The sequence below is a fragment of the Arvicola amphibius genome, chromosome 9 (genome assembly GCF_903992535.2).
Source record: "Arvicola amphibius chromosome 9, mArvAmp1.2, whole genome shotgun sequence".
NCBI classification, from domain to species: Eukaryota; Metazoa; Chordata; class Mammalia; order Rodentia; family Cricetidae; genus Arvicola; species Arvicola amphibius.
In genome coordinates, this window is record NC_052055.2 from 2,569,659 (window position 1) to 2,592,658 (window position 23,000).

Below are 23,000 nucleotides of genomic sequence, written 5' to 3' on the forward strand. Positions count from 1 at the left end.
AGAAGCCCTTCAAAACGCACACCGGGTGTACTTGAAAGTGACTTTATTCTTAGTGTTTCCCTAACCCATTGATTGCATTACTGAAGACTCCATTAGGTCTTTTTAAATGAGAAAGTCATGTTTTCTTTTAAAGCTGCTCCAGTCGGTCAGCCCTGCACTTTGCTGTTTTATGCAACTATTCCAAGTATTCGGTTCTTCAAGGGAAACTCCCCCGAGCCTTTCTCTGTCTTTTAGAGAAAGGAAATACCATTTTGTCTCTGGAAAGGCTCTTAAACAAAGCTGCGGATCTAAGAATAAATCTTGAGTAACTTTTAAATGATATAATCTCTTTTATGTGAGAGCAAGAAAAAGTAACATTTAAAAAGCAAAACCGGCACCCTAGGCCAATGCTCTGTGAGGACCCTGCACATTAAGTGATTAATTGTGATGTGCGTGGAGATAAGGGTAGCTGCTGTAATTCCTATGCCGAGGTCTTACATTAGCTCCAGAGGCATACGTTACTTCCAAGAAGGTAGGGCTTGCCACATCAAATCAAGCCCAACATCTTATGGCTAAAGTGGCCTTTACCTAATGCTTGAAGAAAAAACGAGCCGCCCCCTTAGGCTCCATGCCAACTCTTAGGGTAAAGGATCTTTTTTTCAAAGTCAATGCTTGAGTCCTGAATAAGCAAAACTCACTACTCATGTTTTCTAGGCGTGAATGTAATTATTCATTCCTTTGTGTGTGTGTGTGTGTGTGTGTGTGTGTGTGTGTGTTTCTCTGTATCCTGTAATGGCTGCCCTGAACTCACTCTGTAGACCAGGCTGGCCTTGAACTCTCTCTTTAGACCAAGCTAGCCTCAATTAGTACACATTCCCCTGTACCTGCAGAACCTTAACAACGACCAAATTCTAAGATATATTAACAAATGTAGGGCTACTTTGCTCTCTGCCCGCAGATGGGGTAACCTCGGGCTCAGTGTTTTAAGTCTTAGGACAGAGAGAAACACAAGGCAGAGGAGATGGACCTGTGTGAGCTCAGGGCCAAAGACAGAAAAGGTGGATTATGGAACTACACTATCTCAGCAACCCCGGGAAGAGAGAACAGAGGTGGTAAGGGATGCGGCTCCAGGTGTGTAGCAAGCTGACTTCTCTCTGTGGGCAGCAGGAAGACAGTAAAGCATTTTAAGCAGAGGGTAGCACGATCAGACGCCATTTTGAGAAAAAGTACTTTGCTTCCAGTGAGTTGGTTGGAGCCAGCCCAGAGACTGGAGCTATGGTAATGGTTAATAGTTAATAGTTAATAGGTTTTGCAGATCTGAAGTGACACAGGGGTGAAGAAAAATGGATAGACCCTCACAACAAGGAAACACACGACTGACTTTTCTGATCAAATGTGGGGTCAAGGGAGTGAAAGAGAGGAAGGACGTATGGATGGTGACCAGATCTGGGGCTCGCGTCTCTGGGGTAAGGGATGCCACTCTCAGAGCCTACCACCGCCTGCCCCCCAATCTCTGGTAAACAGGAAAGAGGACCTCAGGAAGATTCTGTATTTCACATGCTCTAAGCTATCTCTATGATGCCACCTTAGGAAATCAGATAGACATGCTAAGTCTGAGGACTCTGGTCCCACTCTGGACATCTACACTCAGACCTGAGGTCCGACAGAGAGGACCTCATGTCTTGTTCTGGTTTGTCAGGACACCAAGGTGAGGCTATCTTAGCAGGTGCAACAGTTTTGGTGCCATGCTTTCTCTGTTTCTCTCTAGCACATCCTCAGTCGCTCCTCTGCCTGGATTTTTTTTAAAATAATTTTTTCTTTTCCTTTTGGGTTTTTCTTTTTTATTCTTTTTTAAATATTTATTTATTATGTATACAATATTCTGTCTGTGTGTATGCCTGCAGACTAGAAGAGGGCATTACAGATGGTTGTGAGCCACCATGTGGTTGCTGGGAATTGAACTCAGGAGCTTTGGAAGAGCAGGCAATGTTCTTAACCTCTGAGCCATCTCTCCAGCCCCCTCCTCTGCCTGTTTTAGTGCATAATTTGGATTGTGAGACCACTTCCAGTTCCTTAGAGGACTTGAACACAGCTGGCTTAGAAATGAACGCTGAGGGATAATGGCCTTTTTTCATGCTCCGGGCAATCGCTCCCTAGATCTGTTTCCTGTCAGTTTGTGACATGGCCTTCCTCATTACCCCTATTATAACTTATTTTTCTTAATCATTTTTTAGGAACAACATCACTAAAAGGGTTTTCAAAATGCAAATAAATTATGCCCACCGAGTCAATGTTTTCTATTATTTATCTTAAAAAGAAGTAACTTGAGCAGGTTAAAAGAGGCCTGAGTTTCTTTCGTGAGTGTATGTACTTTATGCTGGCTGAGTGCTTAAATCTCCTCTCACTTATTTTATGAGCTATGTGAATATTTCAAGCTTTAAAAATATACAAATTTTAAGACACACGTATTTTACACATTTTTGTGTTAGTGGGTACTTTAAAAGGGAATATGAATGGCAAAAAAGGATGGAGGAATTACCTGGAGCATTTTTACAATTTGTAGATAAAAGTAGTAACTGTGAAAAGTCAAAGTATATTATCTAGTTTTATTTATGGCATTATCAACAACAGTATAAAAGTCACTAGCTTTGTATATTTTAATGATATAGGCAAAATATATCCACATTAAAGAGAGCAAATCCCAGTACCAGGGAGATTACATCTTGCCATGCATGAGCAACGGAAGAGCTTTAGAGAATACCTTGACTACTGGTGTACGTCAACCTCAGCCGGCGCCTCCGGCTCTGGCTCTTACCTGTGCCTCTCGGAACACGTAGGGTCCCAGCTCCTTCCTGTGTTCAATTATCTTCTGGGCCTGCTCAACTGGAATATCAATCTGCAGAGCTGGGGGGATGCAGGAGTTGATGAAGCAGTTGATGATGGTCGTGATCTTCTTCTGGATGATGGACTCAGTACAATGTGAGTGGCACAAATCCTGGACAGGGAGGAGGAGCCGCAAAGCAGGATGAGATTGATGCTTTTTCAGAGCACTTTACAGTATATACCGCTTAGCTTGGGCTTGCGAGGGCACGGCGAAGTGTCAGAGCTATTTTCAAAAATCCTTTCTTTTAGACCCGGGGAGCCTGACGCTTCGGTGCACGTGCCTTGCTTTCATTTACTCTGTCGCTTGTTTCCCTAGCCAGGTATGACTCGTTAACATTTATGCCCTGCACGAGTCCCGCTCCATGCCGGGCACTGACCGGGGCGAAAGCCTCTTGCTCAAATGCTGTGACAGCGTCCTAGCGGAACACTGAGAATCCACATCTACCCAGCTCTAGGTGGAAACCAAAGCTTTCTCTCCTGACTGCCGCCTCGACAAGACCAGCAAGTCTGCCTGCTGCTGTCAAACAGGAACGTCCTTACAGTTGCTTAGGGTCCAGGGTGCTCGGGTCCTCCCATCTGTAAGAGCTGCTCTTCCATCACTGTGAACAAGTACAAGGGAAAGCAACTCGTGTGCGTGCGTGCGTGTGTGTGTGTGTGCGCGTGTGCGTGTGTGTCCTCCACTTAGTGTACAGCTCCAGAGGTTCAAGATTACAGCTGGCTTCTGGGTGCCAGTGAAGCAGAACCTCCTGTCCGCCGAGCCTGTGACGGAGTTTCCTTACCTCTTGGTGTACAGGAAGCAAGAGGGAGGAAGAGACAGGGTTGAGGGAAATGTCCTTCCATGTCATGACCGAGTAACCCATCCTTAGCGAGGCCCCACCTCTACTTCGCGAAACAGTGCCTCCAGCTGGCCACCACGTATTTACCACAAGCCACGTGAGCCCCTGGGGGTTCTTTCGTGTCTCAGCCAGGACGTCATCACGTCATTCCTTTTAGAGGGATTTTAAAAGTCGTGGTAGTATATTAAAATGTTCTAGTTTTAAAGTCGGAGTGGGAGAGTATTTTTTTAATAGATAGCTTGGCTTGAATTACAGCATTTTTATGTCAAAAATTTTGCTCTGTAAATGAGCTGAAAGCAAACAAATTTGGAAACTCCTCATTCCAGGCCAGAAATGAGCTAACACTGACAAGTACCCAGCAAACACCAGTTACTGTAAGAGATGTGTTAGGATACTAAAGAAAACTTTGGGCACCAGTCATGTGAAACTTTTATATAGGGCTTACCATATGTTACCTAGAAAAAAAGCTTAATATTAACATTACATTGTAGGCAGCATGACCACTCAATTTAGCATCAACTCAGAAAATGTCCATTTGCATTGCATAAGTCTGATATATTTCCAAATAGTCACTGTTCACCATTCCTTGTAGGATTATTATGTAATCATTTGATGAACTTGATTATAATTATGGAATTTAAACTTGTGAGGTCAAAACAAATTTGCAATGTTACAGAATATTAATTCTGACAAATGGGATAGAACTTAGAATCATAACTGATATTTTTTCCTAATTTCTTTTTTCCCCCTAAGACATGATATTACTATATAATCCTGGTCATCCTGGAACTCGCTCTGTAGAGCAGGCTGGCCTCGAACTCAGAGATCCACCTGCCTCTGCCTCCTGAGTGCTGGGATTAAAGGCTCTTGCCTTGTTAACTCTCACCTGTTACTAGGGTTAAGAATGCTCCCCTCTAGTAAGCTTTCTGTGACTCCTTCAGCCAATAGAGATTCCATCTTACCCTCTTCCCTAACATCCGGGACCTTGAATGTGTCTTGTTTACCCCCTCATCTGTCTCTCTTTAGATTGTAAAGTCTGAGAGGGACACTATTTGGCCATTGTTGTATACTTAGCATCCACCTTAGCCCTTGTGTCAAGGGATGGAGTCAAGAAAAGCTTGAGAGATCGGAATATATCTTCATTTTTTTCTCTACAAATACTCCCATGAACACAAATTTTATATGAAGCCATATAGTTGCTCAGTAACTAGCTTTCAATTGATAATCAATAGGTAAACATTTATATCACTAATCATTCTCCTAAACAATTTTTATTGACTGTAGCAATGAATCAGTGTCTCAATTAAGTGCCCAATATCCTGTTGTGGACTTGGTTCTTTCTGATTTTTCACAATCCAGAACACCATTTGACCAAGATTACCTGAGCTGTCTCTCTGACTATTTCCAGTGCCACTACTAGGTCACAGCACAGCTCTGTGGCTAAAGACACAGAGGTCAGAGACACAACAACTTGGTTGACATCACACTCTATCACTTCACGAGCTACCTCATTATGGAAGTTTCTTAGCTTTTCTGTGTTTTTAACATCTTCACCTGTAAAATGCTAACTATAACACCCTTGATATCAAGGGATTCTTGTGAATAATGATCCCATGATCATAAGAAAAGCAACAAAAAAGATTCCCGGCAGATGGGAAACAATATGAGTAAGTCATGGCATCAAGGCAATCCGACTGTGGTATCTGTTACCCCATTGATTGCCAGGGTTGATTCGGCAGGTTCAGCTGGCTAAGTGAGGGTCCCAATTCCTCCATGGTCACTCCATGTGTCTCTCCCAAAGCTGCAGGGTCCAATGTAGAGGATGACCACTTTTTCATGAAGGGTCTATGATTAGTCGCACTCCCTGCTTGGACCTCCAAACAAGTTTCAAAGTAAGCTATTTAAGAGTTAGTCCAGTATGACATTTGCGGGTAGAATGCCTTCCAATGGTCACATACACTGGTGTCCGAGCCCTTCCTAACTCACCATCCCTGCAGCTCACCTCATCAGGACACAATCATAACTAACACCCCTCCCGAGGAAGGGAGGGGCACACTCCTCACCCTTTCACTCCTATAACCAAGCATAACGCCTGGCACACTTGATAGCTAAGCTTTTTGGATGAGGAAATTTAGTCCTTGTGATGATTTTTGCCAGTTTGATTGAATTGAGAACACCAAAGGGATTGCTACAGTAGAGCTCTGGGTGTGTCTGTTACACTTACCCCAAAGATGCTTAGATCCTGAGGACAGCTGCTTTGTGGATCCAGAGTATAAAGCCATTACTGGGAGGTGGTGAGGATGGAGCCTGCCTGGAGTAAGCAGGCCACTGGGACCTGTCACTGGGCTACTCTGTCCTCGATTTTCCTTCCTGTTTCCCTTTCTCTGCTTCCTGTCTGCCACAGTGTGCTCTATTGGGCATGGTGGCCTGCCTGAATGTCTGGACCCTAAGCTAAAATGAGGCCCTCCTCTCTCTAAGTTGTTCTCTTGAGTACTTTGGTCATGGGGATAGAAAGTCAGAACACAGATATTAACTTCACAGCTGGCAAGGTCTGATAACACATACCTGTAATGCCAGAACCCTAGGGGTTTGTCCCAGTTAGGGCTGTTATTGCTCTGATGAAACACCATGACCAAAAAGCAACTTGGGGAAGAAGGGGTTTATTTGGCTTACACTTCCACATCATTGAAGGAAGTCGGGGCAGAAACCTGGAGCCAGCAGCTGATGCAGAAACTATAGAGGGGTGTTGCTTTCTGGCTTGCTCCCTATAGCTTGCTCAGCTTGCTTTCTTACAGAAACCAGGACTACCATCCCAAGGATGGTACGACCACAATGGGCTGGGCCCTCCACCATCAGTCAGTAATTAAGGAAATGCCCTACAAGCTTGCATACAGCCTGATGTTGGGGAATTTTCTCAATTCAAGTTCTCTCCTCTCTTGTGACTCTAGCTTATGTCAAGTTGACATCAAGCCAGCCAGCACAACTGACACTTTGTCAATCTGACACACAAACACACCACTATTAAGCTGTTCCTTTCTTACTTGTTTGAAAGAAAATAGCCCCCAAAGGGAGTAGCATACCGAGGAAGTGTGGCCTTGCTGGAGAAAGTGTGTCTTTAGCGAGGCGGGCTTTGAGGTCTCATATATGCTCAAGCCATGCCTAGTCAGACAGTTGACTTCCTGTTGCCTGCAAGATGTAGGACTCTCAGTTCCAGCACCACATCTGCCTGCATGCTGCCATGCTCCCTGCCACGATGCTACTGGGCCAGACCTCTGAAATCGTACGCGAGCCACCCAATTAAATGTTTTCTGTAAGAGTTGCCGTGGTCATAGTGCCTCTTCACAGCAATAAAACCCTCACTAAGACAATATTCATCCCCAAGATCTCACATTAATAAAAATATCACAGTATAAAATATCCCAAAATTTAAAAGACCCACAGTACTTAAAAATTCAAGCACCTAAAAATTCAGTCTCTTTAAAATAGCCAGTCTCTTTTAAACTCCAAAATCTTTTAAAATTCAAAGTTTCGACTGTGGGCTCCTATCAAATTAAAATTAAATTAAATACTTTCTTAGTTCAAGGTAGAAGAACCAGGGCACAGTCACAGTCTGAATAAAGCAAAACCAAATTCCAAGAGTGTAAATAACCCGACATCCAATTATCTGGAATTCACTCATGATCTTCTGAGCTCCTGCAAAGGACTCGCTCACTTCTCCAGATCCGCTCAACTGCCTTCAAAGTTCCAGCCTGGCTCCACTCCGTACCTACTGCCATTCTTGGTGGTCATCCTACGATAGCGGCATCTCCGAAATGCTGGGATCTTCTGTTGGAAACGGGCTGCGGTTTCACCACTTGCCTCCTTTAGGCTCTCTTCAGGGACTCCAGCCTTGTCACACAGTGCCAGACCTCAGTTGCTTCCTAGCCTTTAAAACGGGCACCACCTGGGTGACTCTTACACTACCATGTGTAAGACACTATGTGAAGAGCTGCCAGCACAAAGACACAGCTTCTGCATGCTGACTCTGAAGAAATACTTCTCAGGAAATTTGTCCTCAATGGTGCTGGTATTTTCTTAATCACCCCTAATTGCTTCGCTCCAGTTGACCAGCATCAACTGTCCCAGTAAAGCAAACTTCAGTGGTTCTGGTTTCTCGTTAATCACAGCTGACTCCTTAGCCCTAGCTGACCAGAACCCCAGATCCTGAACTCCACGTAGCAAATGACACTGAATCTTTAAGCATCTCTCAAACTTCCCTCTGGAATTCACAAGTCAGGCAGATGTTATACTTCCTGGTGCTCCTGTTCATTATAAATCTGCATAAGACTGGCCACTAGTAATCATATGATACAGTCAGTACTAGGCTGTCTTTAAATCTGTTCTGCCAATGCCATTAATCCAAAACTCTTCAGTTAGTCTAAGGCAGATTTTTTTGGGGGGCAAGGGCAGAAAGCAGACATATTCTTAGCCAAAATCTCATAAAAATGATCTCCAGGACACTAGCTAATATTCTGCTTTTGTGAAGGCTCTTGAGTGGAGCTATTACAATCTACACTGCTGTCGTAGGGACCTTAGGTCCCTCTTATAGCATTAAACTACTTCCTGATCCAAAGTTCTGAAGTCTACATTCAGGCAACAAGCAGCATGGCAGGCCTGTCACAGCAATATCCCTCTCCTGGCACCAGTTTCTGTCTTAGTCAGTGTTCTACTGCTGTGAAGAGACACCATGAGCAAGGCAACGCTTGTGAAAGAAAGCATTAATTGGGGGCTTGCTTATAGTTTCAGAGGTTTTAATTTGTTATCATCATGGTGTGGGAAATGGCAGCATGAAGGCAGGCACTGGAGCAGTAGCTGAGAGCTATAGCCTGATCCTCAGGCAGATAGAGAGAGAGAGAGAGAGAGAGAGAGAGAGAGAGGACCCTGGACCTGGCATGGATTTTTGAAACCTCAAAGCCCACTCCCAGTGACACACTTTCCCAATAAGGCCATTCTTACTCCAGCAGGTCACTAACCCTTCTCGAGAAGTGTGACTCCCTGATGACTAACCTCACATGTATGAACCTACGGGGGTCATTCTTATTTGGGCCACCACAAAGTTGAAGGAGGAATAGCACCACAACTTTGAAACTATATTGCAGAAGAGATATTAAAATGGAGACTAATGAAAACAGCAAAACTAAGTCAAGAAGAAAGAAGACTTGGATTTCGTTGAACTGCTGCACATGGAACCACTCGTTAGTGCTGCTCAAGATGCACTTGGGAGCAGACAGAAGCCATTATCTTAACTAAATGTATTCTTTCCCCACACTTTTGCATTGAGATAGAATAAGGTGCTTGTTAGGAAATCAGCCCATACCCCTGGAAATATTTAGGTAGGGGCTAAATACCCCTCAGGCACATCTAGACAGCAAAACAAAGAAAGCTGTCTTCTCTTATCCAAGGCAGAGAAAATAGGAGTCTACGGTAAAACTCCCAAGCCTGAAACTACGCTGCCTTTGCACCTAACCCCATCCTTTCACTTCATTTGGCACTGAATGTGGCCACTGTTGTTAGCAGAAGAACTTTCCTGTCTCTGCCAGTCCACCTGTAAACCAGTATCTTTGGTTATTATTGCTGTACACTTGATTAGGAAGAATTCTTGTAAAAAGGTCTTTGTTATATGGCTATACCAATTAGGAATGTCTCCAGGAAAAATGTGTGGTGCATTTATAGATGCATGCAATAGAGAGAAATGTACTAACTAGGCCATGTTGCATGTTTTGAAAGCACAATACTATCATGGGGGCTCACTCCTATTCTTCACTATGGCACAGGTGCCTCTAGACAGTGGACAGTAAATATGCCAATATTTAAACATTAACACGAAGGAAGCTGGCAATATTGGGATATATTATACAAATCCATATGCATCTGCTATCTTAATGCACCATCTCTTCAAACAAAAGTGTTTTCCCCAGTTCCCAATACAATACCTTAAACTTTTGTACTTCTTGCCAAAAAAGTACTCCGTTTTCCAATAAATCTCCTTTCAGGGCCACAAATCGTTGAAATTGCCTTGCAATGACTGGATTCAATAATGCTTTACGGAAAGCAATAATCTCACAGGATGAAGATATCCACTTACTTGCCACAGGCTGTCCAAACAATACAGGCAATCAGACATGTTCCAAAAGTAGCAATCAAGTCGTTAATTAGACCAAAACCACCAACTTCTATTTCTTTTGATTTGGCTACTGAAATTTGTGGAATGAACATAATAGACTCTGACAGCTTTGCCCTCGGACTCTCTACCTTTTGTCTTTTTTTTTAATGGATTCATTAGTTTTAGAAACTAGAAGAAAGAAATTACTGAGTGATGCACATATAACTACACTGTTAAAACATTTTAATAGCATTTACATATAGCTAGATTGTTAAAACTTTCTAATAGCCTTTACATGTAACTACATTGTTAAAACATTTTAATAGCCTTTACATGTAACTATATTGTTAAAACATTCTAATAGCCTTTACGATTTGGGACCAGTGGCGAAAAGAGAACAGTAACCGCAATACTGTGCTGATATGGCTACATTGTGACTTACCACACGACTGCATCGTTTTTAATTATTTCTTTTACTCTTGGGATTACAGTATTTTTAAGGAAAGTCCAATACTATAATTTAAGATGAAAATTTAAACTAATTCCAACTCTATCCTGGTAAGATCATGTTTTTATATGACATGCTTTTAAATCATTTTAGTAAACTATGAGTTCTAAGGAATAATTATAATAATTCATAGCAGTAATTAACAATTATTGCTTATTAAATGTATGAGTGTGCTGATAGGAATAGAAGCCAGGGCCTTGTGTGTGCAAGGCAAGAGGTCTACCACTGAACTTAGCTCAGGACAACTAATGATTCTTTTTGTTGTTTCGACAAAGAGTATCACCATGTAGTCCAGGCTACACTGGAACTCACTATGAAGCCCAGGCTGGCCGCACTTTCACAGAGGTTCACCTGCCTCTGCCTCCTGAGTGCTGGGATTTTTTTTTAAATAATTGAATTCTTCTGACTGAAGACTTACTTTACATCATACAAAAATCTAGAAGTACTCGTGATGCTTTAATAAGGCTTAAAGGTATTTCATCTACATCCATTTTATATTGTAACAATTTTAAAATAAACTTTTAAAAATATTTTGCTCATTTAAAGTCACATACTCAACCTATTTTACTCTCTCAGATTCAAAAAATAAGATTTATTAAATTTATAAAATTTATATATTGAAAATAGATTTCAATCCTGCTGGAATTCGCCAGAGTTGATGGTAGTAGACAGCCATACAGGGAGGCATCCCTCTACAGCAGTGCTGTAGATGGACGCACAAATCGAACCGATGACTAAATGCCCCTGCTGACAAGGACTAAACAAGTTCCTTGAAACAAATCACATGTGACCATCCATAAAAATGTTTGAGAGAGTGTAGCAAGAAATGACCTGGGAACACCAAGGAAAGAGTAATGAATTCCGCCTGGAGAGGGGCAGCCTGGATGGAGTAGGGCCTTGAACTGGAACAGAGAGGTGGCAGCAACCCCAGGCAGTCTGGGTGAGTGGCCATTAACCCAGACATGGGACATAGATGCCTATCACCATTTAGTGAGGCACATGCCATGTTCTCTGGACAAAAACTCAAGACTCTCAACATCTGGTCCATATTAAGATTACAGCCCTATAAATAGGAGCAACTATGGATTAAAGTGGGATGTTTATTTAAAACCCACTCAACAAAGACTGTTTTAAGACCTGCTTCTTAAGATACTAAAACTTAGCCATTTAAAGAAAACCTGTAATTTAAATAAATAGAAAATAATGCAAAATATAATTCACAATAATATAAACTATAAGCTCACTATACTTAGTATTTCAATAAAGATGTAACAAAAAAAACCAAGCCTTTCAAAAGAGTACCTACTTTCAAGAGGAAGCCTCAGAAGATGGCTTCCTGATGGAGACGTGCATTCTTCCAATGCGAGGCTAACCCTTTATCTTCGCTCGCTAATTTGGAGGGGTCACCTGGGTCTCACTTTTCATGACCTCAGAGGACAAATCCTCAGGAGCTTAAAACTCACCAACAGGACTGTGCTCATCATACTTGTTAAGAAGCAAAATAAGCCATCTTCTAAAGCTTCACATTACAGAGATCTTAATAATCTTCAAAATTACAGTTGCCACAGTTGCTTTCTAGCTAAGCTGAGATTTCTAGTACAGGAGTAATAAAGGATGATTTAAGCTGCTGGTTGTGCTTCACGTGACCGGTTCATTCTGTGTGATCCACTCTCCTGGTATTAAACTACCACATACTGCAAGAACAGCTTGCTCAACATGCCCAGGACACACACAATTAAATATATATATACATATACATATATATATATATATACACATATATACACATATATATACACATGTGTATATATATATACATATATATATATCTATTTCCATCCATTCCAGTGTTGGGAACCAAACCTAGGGCTTCAAATGAATAGTGCACATTTAAGGTCATTCATGTGCTCTACAGTCGAAAGGTCAGGAGCTCTGCAGAGTCACGCTTTTCCCCAAGTTTCATTTGCCAGCACGGACACAACCAGGCATCAGTTGGAGGTTTAGACAATGAGGGTCAGGAGCAAGGAGTGTGTGTGTGTGTGTGTGTGTGTGATGGAGAGAGAGGATATGTGTGTGACTATATGACGGCATGGATGTGTGTATGTGTGTGTGAGAGGGTATATATGAGAGCATGAGTGTGTGTAACTGTATGAAAATGTTAGTATGTAAGTGTATGAGAGTGCGTGTGTGTGAGTATGTACGTGTTCATGAGAGTGTGGGTGAGTATGAGTGTGTGTGCTACTTTAACAGAGTAGTATTTATAAGAGAAAGAATATAATTACTCGCCTTCCAAACTCCAATTTTCCTGGCATGCCTCTGCAGTAAAAGCTCATCCGCTATGTCTTTCATCCGTATCTAAAAGCATAATCAATTATTTTAGCAACATATTCAGAATAGCTAAAGTTTGAATTATTATTTTAACAGCTCAAGGAATGAGGCAAAGGTCAGGTTAGGTAGGAGAGTGTCACTCAGGAAGATGACACTCAGACCATGAAGTAAAACCCTGCACTCCGCGTTATGGGTGGGTTCTACTGGAGTGAAACCCTGCACTCTGTGTTATGGGCGGGTTCTCCTGGGTGGGTTCTCCAGCTGCACTGTCACCTAATGGCACCACTCCAAACACAGGTGACAGTGTCACTTCGGCTTGTGTAAGAACTGAAGCTGGAGAGTTAGTGATGGCCTCACAGGTGTGCCATCTTCTAGCCATTTTACATTTTCCATAAGTGATTTTTAGGAGCCACCCATACATAATTCACAGGAATACAGAAGGTACCGCTGCCTTCTATACCCGCTGGTTCTTCATCTATGGATTCAATTAACCTCTGATGCAAAATATCCAAATAAGAAAACTGTATCTGGACTGAGCATGTCAGGCATCTTTCCCTTATATTTATTTTTCCAGATTTATTTAACATTTTTATTGTATTATGATTTTTAAGTAATCTAATGATGAAATAAAGTATATGGAGAAATTATATGTAATTATATGCATATACAGCCTCATTTTATAGAAGGGGCTTCATCATCTTCAGGTTTTTAGTGTCCCAGGGGTCCTCTCTGGATACCAGGGAGCAGCAGCATTTGGGGGGGTTTCTGGTTGTATATACTATCTCCCTTTTCTGGGGAGCTACTCCTGCCACATCTATGCCGTGTGTCTTTTATTCCTAGCAGCTCACTTAAAAAGGCCAGGCCCCTAAGACAAAGTGATGCTGCCGCTGAAGCCTGGGCCCTGCATGCTAGGCAGGTTCAGAATCAAGCTCATGCCTTGCGCCTTTGTGACAGGCACAGATCAGGGAAGGAGAGCTGCTCTTTCTTGCTAGATTCCCAGAGCTACCCCTGACTACATCTTTCTAAAGCTTGGGTGTCAATTCCTCCCCTAAGCATGGGAGATGCCCCAGCTTCGTTCACTCAAAATTCTCACTGGCTTCGCATCTTCGGCTGAAGGCAGCTACAATCAGTTTGTTTTGCTGCGCACCCACAGAACGCAAAGGAAATGACTAGAAGCTACAATAACTCGACTGTGGTAAAGAGAAAATCTGGTGATGATATCAGTAAGTCAGATGTCACCTCACCTGGTTACGGAGAGAGAACTGGAGTCTCCCTCATATCAAAGGAGATTTGAGCTTCCTCAAAGCTTGGGAACATCTCCCTAAGCGAGTTAGCTCACCCCTATGCTATAAACTGTGTTCTAACTCTGCTGGTTTTTTCCTAATGTGCTCAGCTACGAAGACCAAGGCTACTTCCAGATAAGTAGGCCCTAAAGAGCTTGACAAAATGAAATAACATCGGGGAATACTTCCCATGTCTTTTCTGATTAACATTAATGATACATGAGTTCAAAAATCAAAATTATACATGGCAGGCCAACCTCTTTTTAGGCACACTGCTGATGTTATAAATGATCAAAGTAATATTTGCTTCCTATACATAAAATCAAAGTAAAGAAAAAAGAAAATAAAAAGTAAAAGCCCTCACTTTCCAAACGTATTCTTCAGGAGACAGATCTTTCTAGTACCTTTTCCATGAGCACAAACATCCATAAATGTGGCAGATGGTTGCGCGTAGAGATGTGTATGAAGACAGAGAAGCAGAAGGAGACGTAACAGAATCATCTCCTATATACTATATATCTCCTATATACTTCTTAGTTTCTCGGAAAATAGCATCTGCCATACATGTGAACATGTCAGTACATGTGGACATCTGCGGTACATGTGGACATGTCAGTACATGTGGACATGTCAATACATACGGACAACTCATTTTTATATTAAAATCTCATTTATAATCTTATTTTACATGAAAATCTGAAGTGTTTTACATAGACTGGAGTTACTGTTAACTTGTTTAAATATTCTCCCATGTGATATTGCAATGAATGCTTTTGTCTATTCTTGCTCATCTGTGTGAAAACTTAATGATATTAAAAATATCAATTGCCGGCCAGGCCAGCCTGGTCTCCATAGTAAGTTCCAGGTCAGTCAGTACTATGTAAAGAGACCCTGCTTCTAAAAATAATAATAATAATAAAACAAAACAAAAAAAACCAAACCAAACAGCAACAAAACCTAAACCCAAAACAAAACCCAATTGCATTACTAGATGATATTTAAGTCTCTTCTTGCTGAGTACCGTGCTAAGAAACCAAGCACACATTGTTGATTTTGTAGCTTGATTTTGTAGCTGTATCTGGGCCTGTATGCTTGATTTTGTAGCTGTATCTGGGTCTGTAACGCAACGATACTGCTGCCTCTACCCCCAGAGTCCTGGGATTACAGGCATGTGCTACCACGGCCTAGTACAGTTGTAGCTGACAGTCTTGCTTCTCAAATGGAAATACCAAACAAACGAAACTCGAGAGAGGAGCCACGAATGTGCGGCAATGCTGAGGTTGGGAATTGAGAAGCCTGATTTCTTGCTTGTCGTAGTTACCCACTGCAGGCATTCATACTGAAGGGCTGGCTAGTCCTGCCAATGGCTATCCAAGATTACGCCGGTCATGTACCTTTATCTTCTGACGGGACGCAAACTGTTCGCTTGAGAGGAACAACGGCAGCCACACATTTTCCAGCCTATTCAAGACGTGTTTCTGGATTTCCACCAGCACAGATGGGTCGAGCTGCTCGTGAAGGATTCTCCCCCAGCCGCCACTCATAAGCATTATCTAGGAGAGTAAAAACAGCACAGAAACCACACGCATTTTCTTAAACCAATAAAAGTCATTTAATTCACTTGCTCATGTTGAGCCTTTTGCATCATATTGGATAGGTGCCACGATTTCCATTTTCCATAAAACGTCTTCTTAATGTATGGTTTTGCCTCCCGTGGAATATTGGAAAAAGCACAGCAATGAGGTGGTTTTTTGTTTTGTGTTTGTTTTCTGTGTCAGGGCCTACTTTCTGCCACTGAGATCCACCCAGGCTCCCAGGCACCAACACTTTTTCCCTCCATGGTCTTGGTAACCATGACACAAGGTAGTGACTACTGCTTTTCTGAGTTCTTATAAATACGCGATTCTAGTCTAACTGAGTCATTGCAGGGAGCATCTTTCTCTTCGTAGGTGAGGGAAACGAGGCATCCGATTAGATAAGAGGGCTCCTGACCCAGGTCCTGGAGATGCACACAGCAGTGACAACCTTGGTGGCTGAGTTGTTGGGCAGAGGTGGTGGGGTGCTTCTCTGATGGCACTCGGGAAGAACCCAGAGGGAGGCAGCAGGGAGAGGAAAGTCGTGCCTCTCTGATTTGTACAGCCAGCAGCACTGACAGAACATCCTGGTGTACGACTGAATCTTCCTGCGGTAGCCTAGGGCTCCCCTCAGGGCTGTTCCTGGCAGCAAGTCCTTGCGGTTTCCACCTTCCTCTGCGTACTGCCAATAGTCTGCTCACTGGGATAAGCCCTTTATTTAGTTCACCTTTGATAAGTACAATTAAGAAAATACTACTAATATTTTATATAAAAACAAAGCAGAAATCATCTTTTTAATTGTCCCGAACAATATTAAATAAGAGTAAAAAACAGGATGGCATTTTCCTGAGCAAAGTGGTTTTAAATTCAGTCGGGGACGGGGTGAGCTGTATAAAATGTGAGGCAAAACTCCCAGGTACAAAATAGGTAGAGATGGGATGAGCAGAACGGCAAAGACTGGCCGGGAAGAAAGTCTGCTGCAAGCGAGAGCATTGGCTTGACGGCAGCGGTGACCGCCCCACCGCCTTCTAAACGCTCAGCAAGCGGCGGCGTGTAGGGCGGCACGTTCACACAGCTGCGCCAGACGCCACAAAGCCTCAAGCCAAACAGGAGACAAATGCTTCCCATGTGTTCGGGCCCCCACGTGGCCTAGCCACGCCTTTAACGTGCCACCCTTCTTTCCCTCCAAGCTCCAGAGTCAGCTTGAGGGGTTGGTGTCTGGATTCTCGAATAGCTCAGAGTTTTTTCTTTCCTGAATCTAACATTAATCTGAAATTTCCATTTTCTAAGTATAAACCATTAAAGAATATTTATCTTTGTAAGCTCCAAAAATTAAAAAAAGATTTACACAATACATTTGCTCTTTAGATGGTTAAAAAAAAAAACCACCTCACACTAAATAAATCACTTTTAACTCTAAATTTCAAAAGCACAATCAGATTGTTTCCTGTAACTGATGGCTTCATTGTCAGTAGAATCTGTAATTCAGGCCACTGCCACGCCACAACAAAGTGGCTAAACCTACATTCACAGTCTGTGAGAAGCTTCTAGACTGGGCATGGAGATGCACGCCCAAAATCCCAGCACTTGGGAGACAGAGGCAGGTGAATCTCTGTGAGTTTGAGGTCAGCCTGGGCTACACTCTATGGAGAGTTCTAGGACAGCCAGGGCTATGTAAAGAGACACTGTCTGAAGAAACAAAAACAAAGAAAAACATCCATTCTAGGGTGACAGGATCATAAACAGTGTTTTCGAAGATCAAAAGCCTTTTGAGCAACAGCAGCTTAAGAAGAAACCAGAGGTAGCAGCTAGGCTCAGGGGTGGAGGTAGCCCTTTTCTCCTGTTGAAGACCCAAGGCCCCTGTCCCTGTGGTTTCCGCACCTGGTCCTGAGCACCTACACAGTGTGAGACACATTAGTGACACACACGGTCGCTCAGTGAATGGATGACAAGATCAAATCAGTGTGAAGCTGTCTTTGTACCCCCAAACTTATGAACACTGTCCTTAAAACCAACCTAGATGAATGACATTTTATCCAATAAAGTAACTTTTAAAATGGTATGTTTTAGGACATGTAATACTTGAGTGAACTTTAGGTATCTATAGATGACCACCAGACACCTAAACCAAAGTGTCTCTCCAAAAGGGTAACACAGCAAAAAGAGACCTTCGCGCTGTTGGCGAAAGAAAGGATCGCCTGTACCCTCCAAACATGCTCTTACCTGGTCCTGCTGATGCAAAGAAGCCGGGCTGCTGGGGCCGAAGAAATACTTTTTATTAAGATATTTGTTTTTAATGTCTATAGACTTTGCCTCCCTTTGCTTCTGGTCCTTAAAAAGCATTCTTCGGAACTGTTCGATGTCTGTCCAACACGCAAGGTCGATGCTGGAAAGAGAATACATTCTTTCTTAGTTAGCCTCTAGAGTCAATTAGACACTGGCCAAGCTGCTGACAGGCGGGAGGTGGCTGTCTGGTTAGATCAAGGATGAGTGTCTACAGCATGGCCTCATCCAAGCCCAGCAGATGGCTCCGCTGTTCCTACAGCCTTAACTCTCGCTAAATAAACGGCTTCTGGAGAAGGTATGGGGTATGCAGCAGATCTCTCGTTTACTGGTGGTGTCTCAGAGTTGCATCTGAGGATTGGACTGGCATCTTCAACGTCAAATACAGGGAAATGTCACAAACATATATGTGGCAACATATTCGACAACAGGACAAATTTAGAATAATCCTCATCAGGATGAGGAGAAGTTTGGCCCTAAGTTCAAACCAGTTTCTGTTAATGTGAGAGAAAAATATGATCAAAGTTTCAGTTCATAGTACAAAAATTTCTAAAACTGCAATGTTTGATTTATATGTTAGTTAATAGAATTGTGACCTTTTTCAGTAATTAGGGATAAGAGACAGTTCCCAGAAATACTAAAGGGAGCAGTGGAAAAGAAAGCTTAAAAGTTGCTTCAAGCCAGCTGGTACTAAAAACACCCCAAGCACTGCATGACTGCCGAGAACAACACGCGAGGCTAACGCAGCTGCACGCTCATCAAGGTCATTTAAGCCCCTCGGCTTTTGTTTGTCAGTTTTCACTGACCTAGGTAAAGATCTACCGCCTCTGGCCAACAAGACGCCCCAGGGAAAGAAGGCAGCCCTTGCCCCTTGCTGTCGTGAAGAAACAGAAGGCCAAAATGGTGGTAAATTCTTTGAGAAAAGGCCTGAGAATATCACCATTGGGCAGGACATCCAGCCCAAAAGCTTTGTCATACGGCCCCGCTACACTAGACTACAGTGGCAAAGGACCATCCTTCATAAATGGCTAAAATATCTCCTGCCCTTAACCAGTTCCTGCAGACCCTAGACCAGAAAACAGCTACCCAGCTGCTTACATTTGTTTATGCACAAGTACAGGCCAGACACAGAGCAGAAGAAGGCAAGGTTGCTGGCAAAGGGGTCATCCCAACTAAGAGACCACTTGTCCTTCAAGCAGGGGTCAATACAGTCACCACCTTGGTGGAGAACAAGAAGACTCAGCTGGTGGTGATTGCCCATGACGTAGACCCCGTTGAGCTGGTGGTCTTCCTGTGTTGAAAGATGGGGGTCCCCTACCGCACCATCAAGGGGAAGGCCAGGCTGGGGCGGCTGGTCCCCAGGTAGGCATGCATCGCTATTGGCTATCACAGGTTAACCCAGAGGACAAGGGTGGCTACGCTGCTGGAAGCTATAGGACCAATTACAACGACAAATATGGTGAGATCTGTGGCTTGAATTGCCAAGTTGGAAAAGGCAGAGGTCAAAGAGCTAGCCACTAAACTGGGTTAAATATACACTTGTAAGTTTTCTGTGCATAAATGTAATTACAAGCTTATCTCCCATCTTTAAAAAATTTTGCTACCAAGCATAAATAAAAATTAGTATCAAAAAAGGATTTATTTTACTGAGAAATATATTTAAAATTAGGTATTTCCTCACCTTGAAGAATGAGATTCTAGAAACTGGCGGAAATGTTCGAATTCCAGTTTGTTGCTAAGCAGATCACTGAAGGTGAAATGCCGGTATTCCTCAGGGACGTTGCTCCAGTACTCTGTCTGTTTGGAGACATCGGACAACGACAGCTTGCCAGCAGCAGGTCCAGCAGCGTCCTGGGGACAAAATGCTGTCACAAAAATCTCTTAAATGCAACAAATTATTTGCAGTTTTAAACAGGAAACCTGAAATTAAAGTTAACTGCTGGGCCGAGGCCAGTTTACAACGGTAGAGCTAGACAGACAAACTAGATGTTCACATCTGACTCCCAGGGTCTTCGCTGCTCCTTTGCATTCCTCTCCTTTTTAGCGCATCTTTAGTAAACATTGTGTGGACGATACAAACAAAGTACTCTGTGTGCACGTGTGTGTGAGCACAAGTTCATAAGGGTGCTCAGTGTACAGTACAAAATATTTGTCTTCAAAATATTACTTTTATTTCTTAGTAAAGGGGAAATGCCTTTTGTAATAAAAAAAACAAAACCATAAACTAATACTATAAAATAAATACCCAGAGATAACTACATCACTATACAGCCTCCTAGTCTCTCTCTAAATGTACATACATATGAATTATATGTAAATTTATGTAGATACACATATAAATAAACTACATACGCATGGTGCACACCTTTAATCCCAGCACTTGGAAGGCCTAGGCAGACAGATCTCTGAGTTTGAACCTAGCCTGGTCTACAGAGCGAGTTCCAGGACAAACAGGCTTACTTAGAAACAATGTCACGAAAAAAACATACCAAAGCCCAAAAAAGTTGTCTTCTAAAATCCACAGAAACACACTAAATAAATAAATGTAATTTTAAAAATATATAAAAATAGTACACATATAAATATAGCACATTTTATATAATATATAAGCAGCATATTTATATATAAATATAGTATATATAATATTAAAATCATATATTATATACAGCATATTCATATGTGCTATAGTTATACATAAAATATAATGTAATATAAGAATATATTACATACTATATAATACACAATAATATAACATATATAATATACATGAATGTAGCATTTTATATTATATATATGTGCATATATAGTTTATTTAAAATAAGGAATATGATCATGTACCTATGGTTTTGTAACTATATTTTTATTTTCATAATTATGATATTAGATATTCTCCCATAATCATTTAAAAGTTTTTATTTTATTAGATGAGTATTTTGCCTACACGTATGCATGTGCACCATGTGTGCAGAGGTCAGAAAACAACATCAGATCCCCTAGAACTGGAGTTACAGACCCATGTGGGCCACCATATGTGATGGTGGGAATTGAGCCCAGTGGCTCTTAACCACTGAGTCATCTCTCCAGCACAAACTACATATGATTTTTAGTATGGATAACTCACCTCTCTATTGGTTTTTTAAAATGTGCAGCTGTGAGGTAAGCTATGAATATTTCACAAAGCAATGCTCCTTATATGGAGGAATTATGTATAGCATTATAAATTTTGCCCCTGGAACTTAAAGCACATCATTGTTCTATGGGACCTTTCCGAATGCCTGTGTTCTTCCCAGGTTTGAATGAATGCTACATCAAATAGAGAACTTTGGCACCAACAAAGCAACTACTAAGTTTTATTTTAAAAACTATTGTTTTTGAAAAAACCTTATTTATATAAAAACCAACACAAAAAAGAAACTAAAAGCCACCCAAACCCAGCACTCAGAACTATCTCTCCCATTTTGGTGACCTTCTTCCCAGGTCTCTCTCTTTGCATATATGTACACGTGTGTAAATATATGTAATGTTACATGAGCAGGGTTACATGGTATGAGTGGAGGGTTGGTTTTTGTTCATTTTGTTGACATAGGCGCTGTCTGTGCAGTCCTGGTTGTCCTAGAAAACTCTGTGTAGACCAGGCTGGCGAACTCACAGAGCTCCGCCTGCCTCTGCCTCCCGAGTGCTGGGATTAAAGGGTGGAGTGTGAGCCACCACACCCAGCTTGACATTAGTGTTCTTATGCCATCTATTTATATAACTGTATGTCCTGAACAGTCAATTAACTGCAAATTTTAAGTAGATGTGTTCATTAATTTTATGGTTTTATGGGCATATCAAGATTTATCTAATCAATAATCAATATAAAACCTGAAAATTTGAGCTGGTCATGATAGCACATACATGTAATCTTTCCCAGTACTTGAGAGGCAGTGTCAGGAGAAGGGGGAGCACAGGTCTCCTCAGCTACATACTAGGGAAAGGCCACGCGGTTTACATGGGACTGTCTCAAAACAAACGTCACCGTTTTGTAAATAAAGATAAGAGTTAATATCCTATCCAATCCTATGATCTTTTTTACTGACTTTTCCAACTATTTTCCCCATTTTTTTTTAAAAAAAAAATCTGAGAGTTTCTTTTTGTTGAGAAAATGCAAATGGACTCCTGTAATTTGACAACGAATACTGTTACTGACATGCAGAGAATAGTGGGCACCGTTTAAGGGATTATCGTGAAGTTTCTGGTCTTAGGGAAGCCCCCCTGTCACTTTGCCAGCCTGGTTTTTCCAGCTGTGTTGAACGTGCCACTTTAACACCATGGCCTGTCAAACGCAGTGAGTGTGGCCATGGGGCAGCAGGCTGGTATCCAGTCTAAGTCCTTAACCAGCCTACATCTCAATGTAAGATGGCTCGCCAGCGGTGTGCAAGCCGGTACTGTCTCTGGATTCTAAGTCCAGAGTATCTTACCTCAGCCTCCTTGGAAACTGTCTCCTTATGCAGAGCCTGCAGCTTCCTGAAGTAGGTGGAATCTAGCTGCCGAGTCTCTTCTTGTAGCGTCACCTAAAAATCAGCAGAGCTGAATGCACATTATAAAAGACGGGGGACAGAGCACAGCTTACCAAAAACAGTGGGCTTCCGAGAAGGCGGACTGCCTTTGAGGCAGGAGCAGAAAACCCTATGCCATTAAAATACTAGCTACAATGAAGTGATACGTCAAATATACACAACGAAGGATGAACAGTTTCTATTTAATTACACAGTTGCTGTCAATGAACCCCTCCTCCCTGGGGCACACACAGACAAGGTAAATATGTCAGTCACATTGAAGGTTTCTAATCAACGTCACAGAATGAATCACGGAGAAGACAAAGGCTGCTGGCTGTAGGAACCAAATACTTCACAGGAGAACAAGAAAAGATGGGGCTGTTTACTGATATTCCTACAGGTTTTATTGCTATAGCAAAAGAGGAAACAGTTGAACAAATTACTGCTTATAGCAGGTCTGTCTTCCTAATGTTTTATAAAGCATCATTTTCTATAGGCAGGAGAATAAGGCCACTCTCCGAATCTCTACTGCAGGGGGAAACCAGTCAAGTTTGGTTGGCTAGCAGCCTGAGAACGTCCTGTACGTCACAGCTAGCTGTGGGGATCTGCTTGGAAGTCCTTCTGGGGAACGAGATTATGAGATTAC

General features: G+C 42.2%; 1 protein-coding gene across 1 annotated transcript in view; it reads right to left on the bottom strand.

The window, feature by feature from the left end:
• Rgs22 (regulator of G protein signaling 22) overlaps positions 1 to 23,000 on the bottom strand; it is a 73,659-nt gene that overhangs the window by 4,712 nt on the left and 45,947 nt on the right. The window contains 7 exon segments of the mRNA XM_038343775.1: positions 2,795 to 2,974; positions 9,671 to 9,832; positions 12,635 to 12,703; positions 15,354 to 15,512; positions 17,757 to 17,919; positions 19,498 to 19,667; positions 22,277 to 22,369. Of these exon segments, the coding sequence (XP_038199703.1) occupies positions 2,795 to 2,974; positions 9,671 to 9,832; positions 12,635 to 12,703; positions 15,354 to 15,512; positions 17,757 to 17,919; positions 19,498 to 19,667; positions 22,277 to 22,369 (996 nt within the window).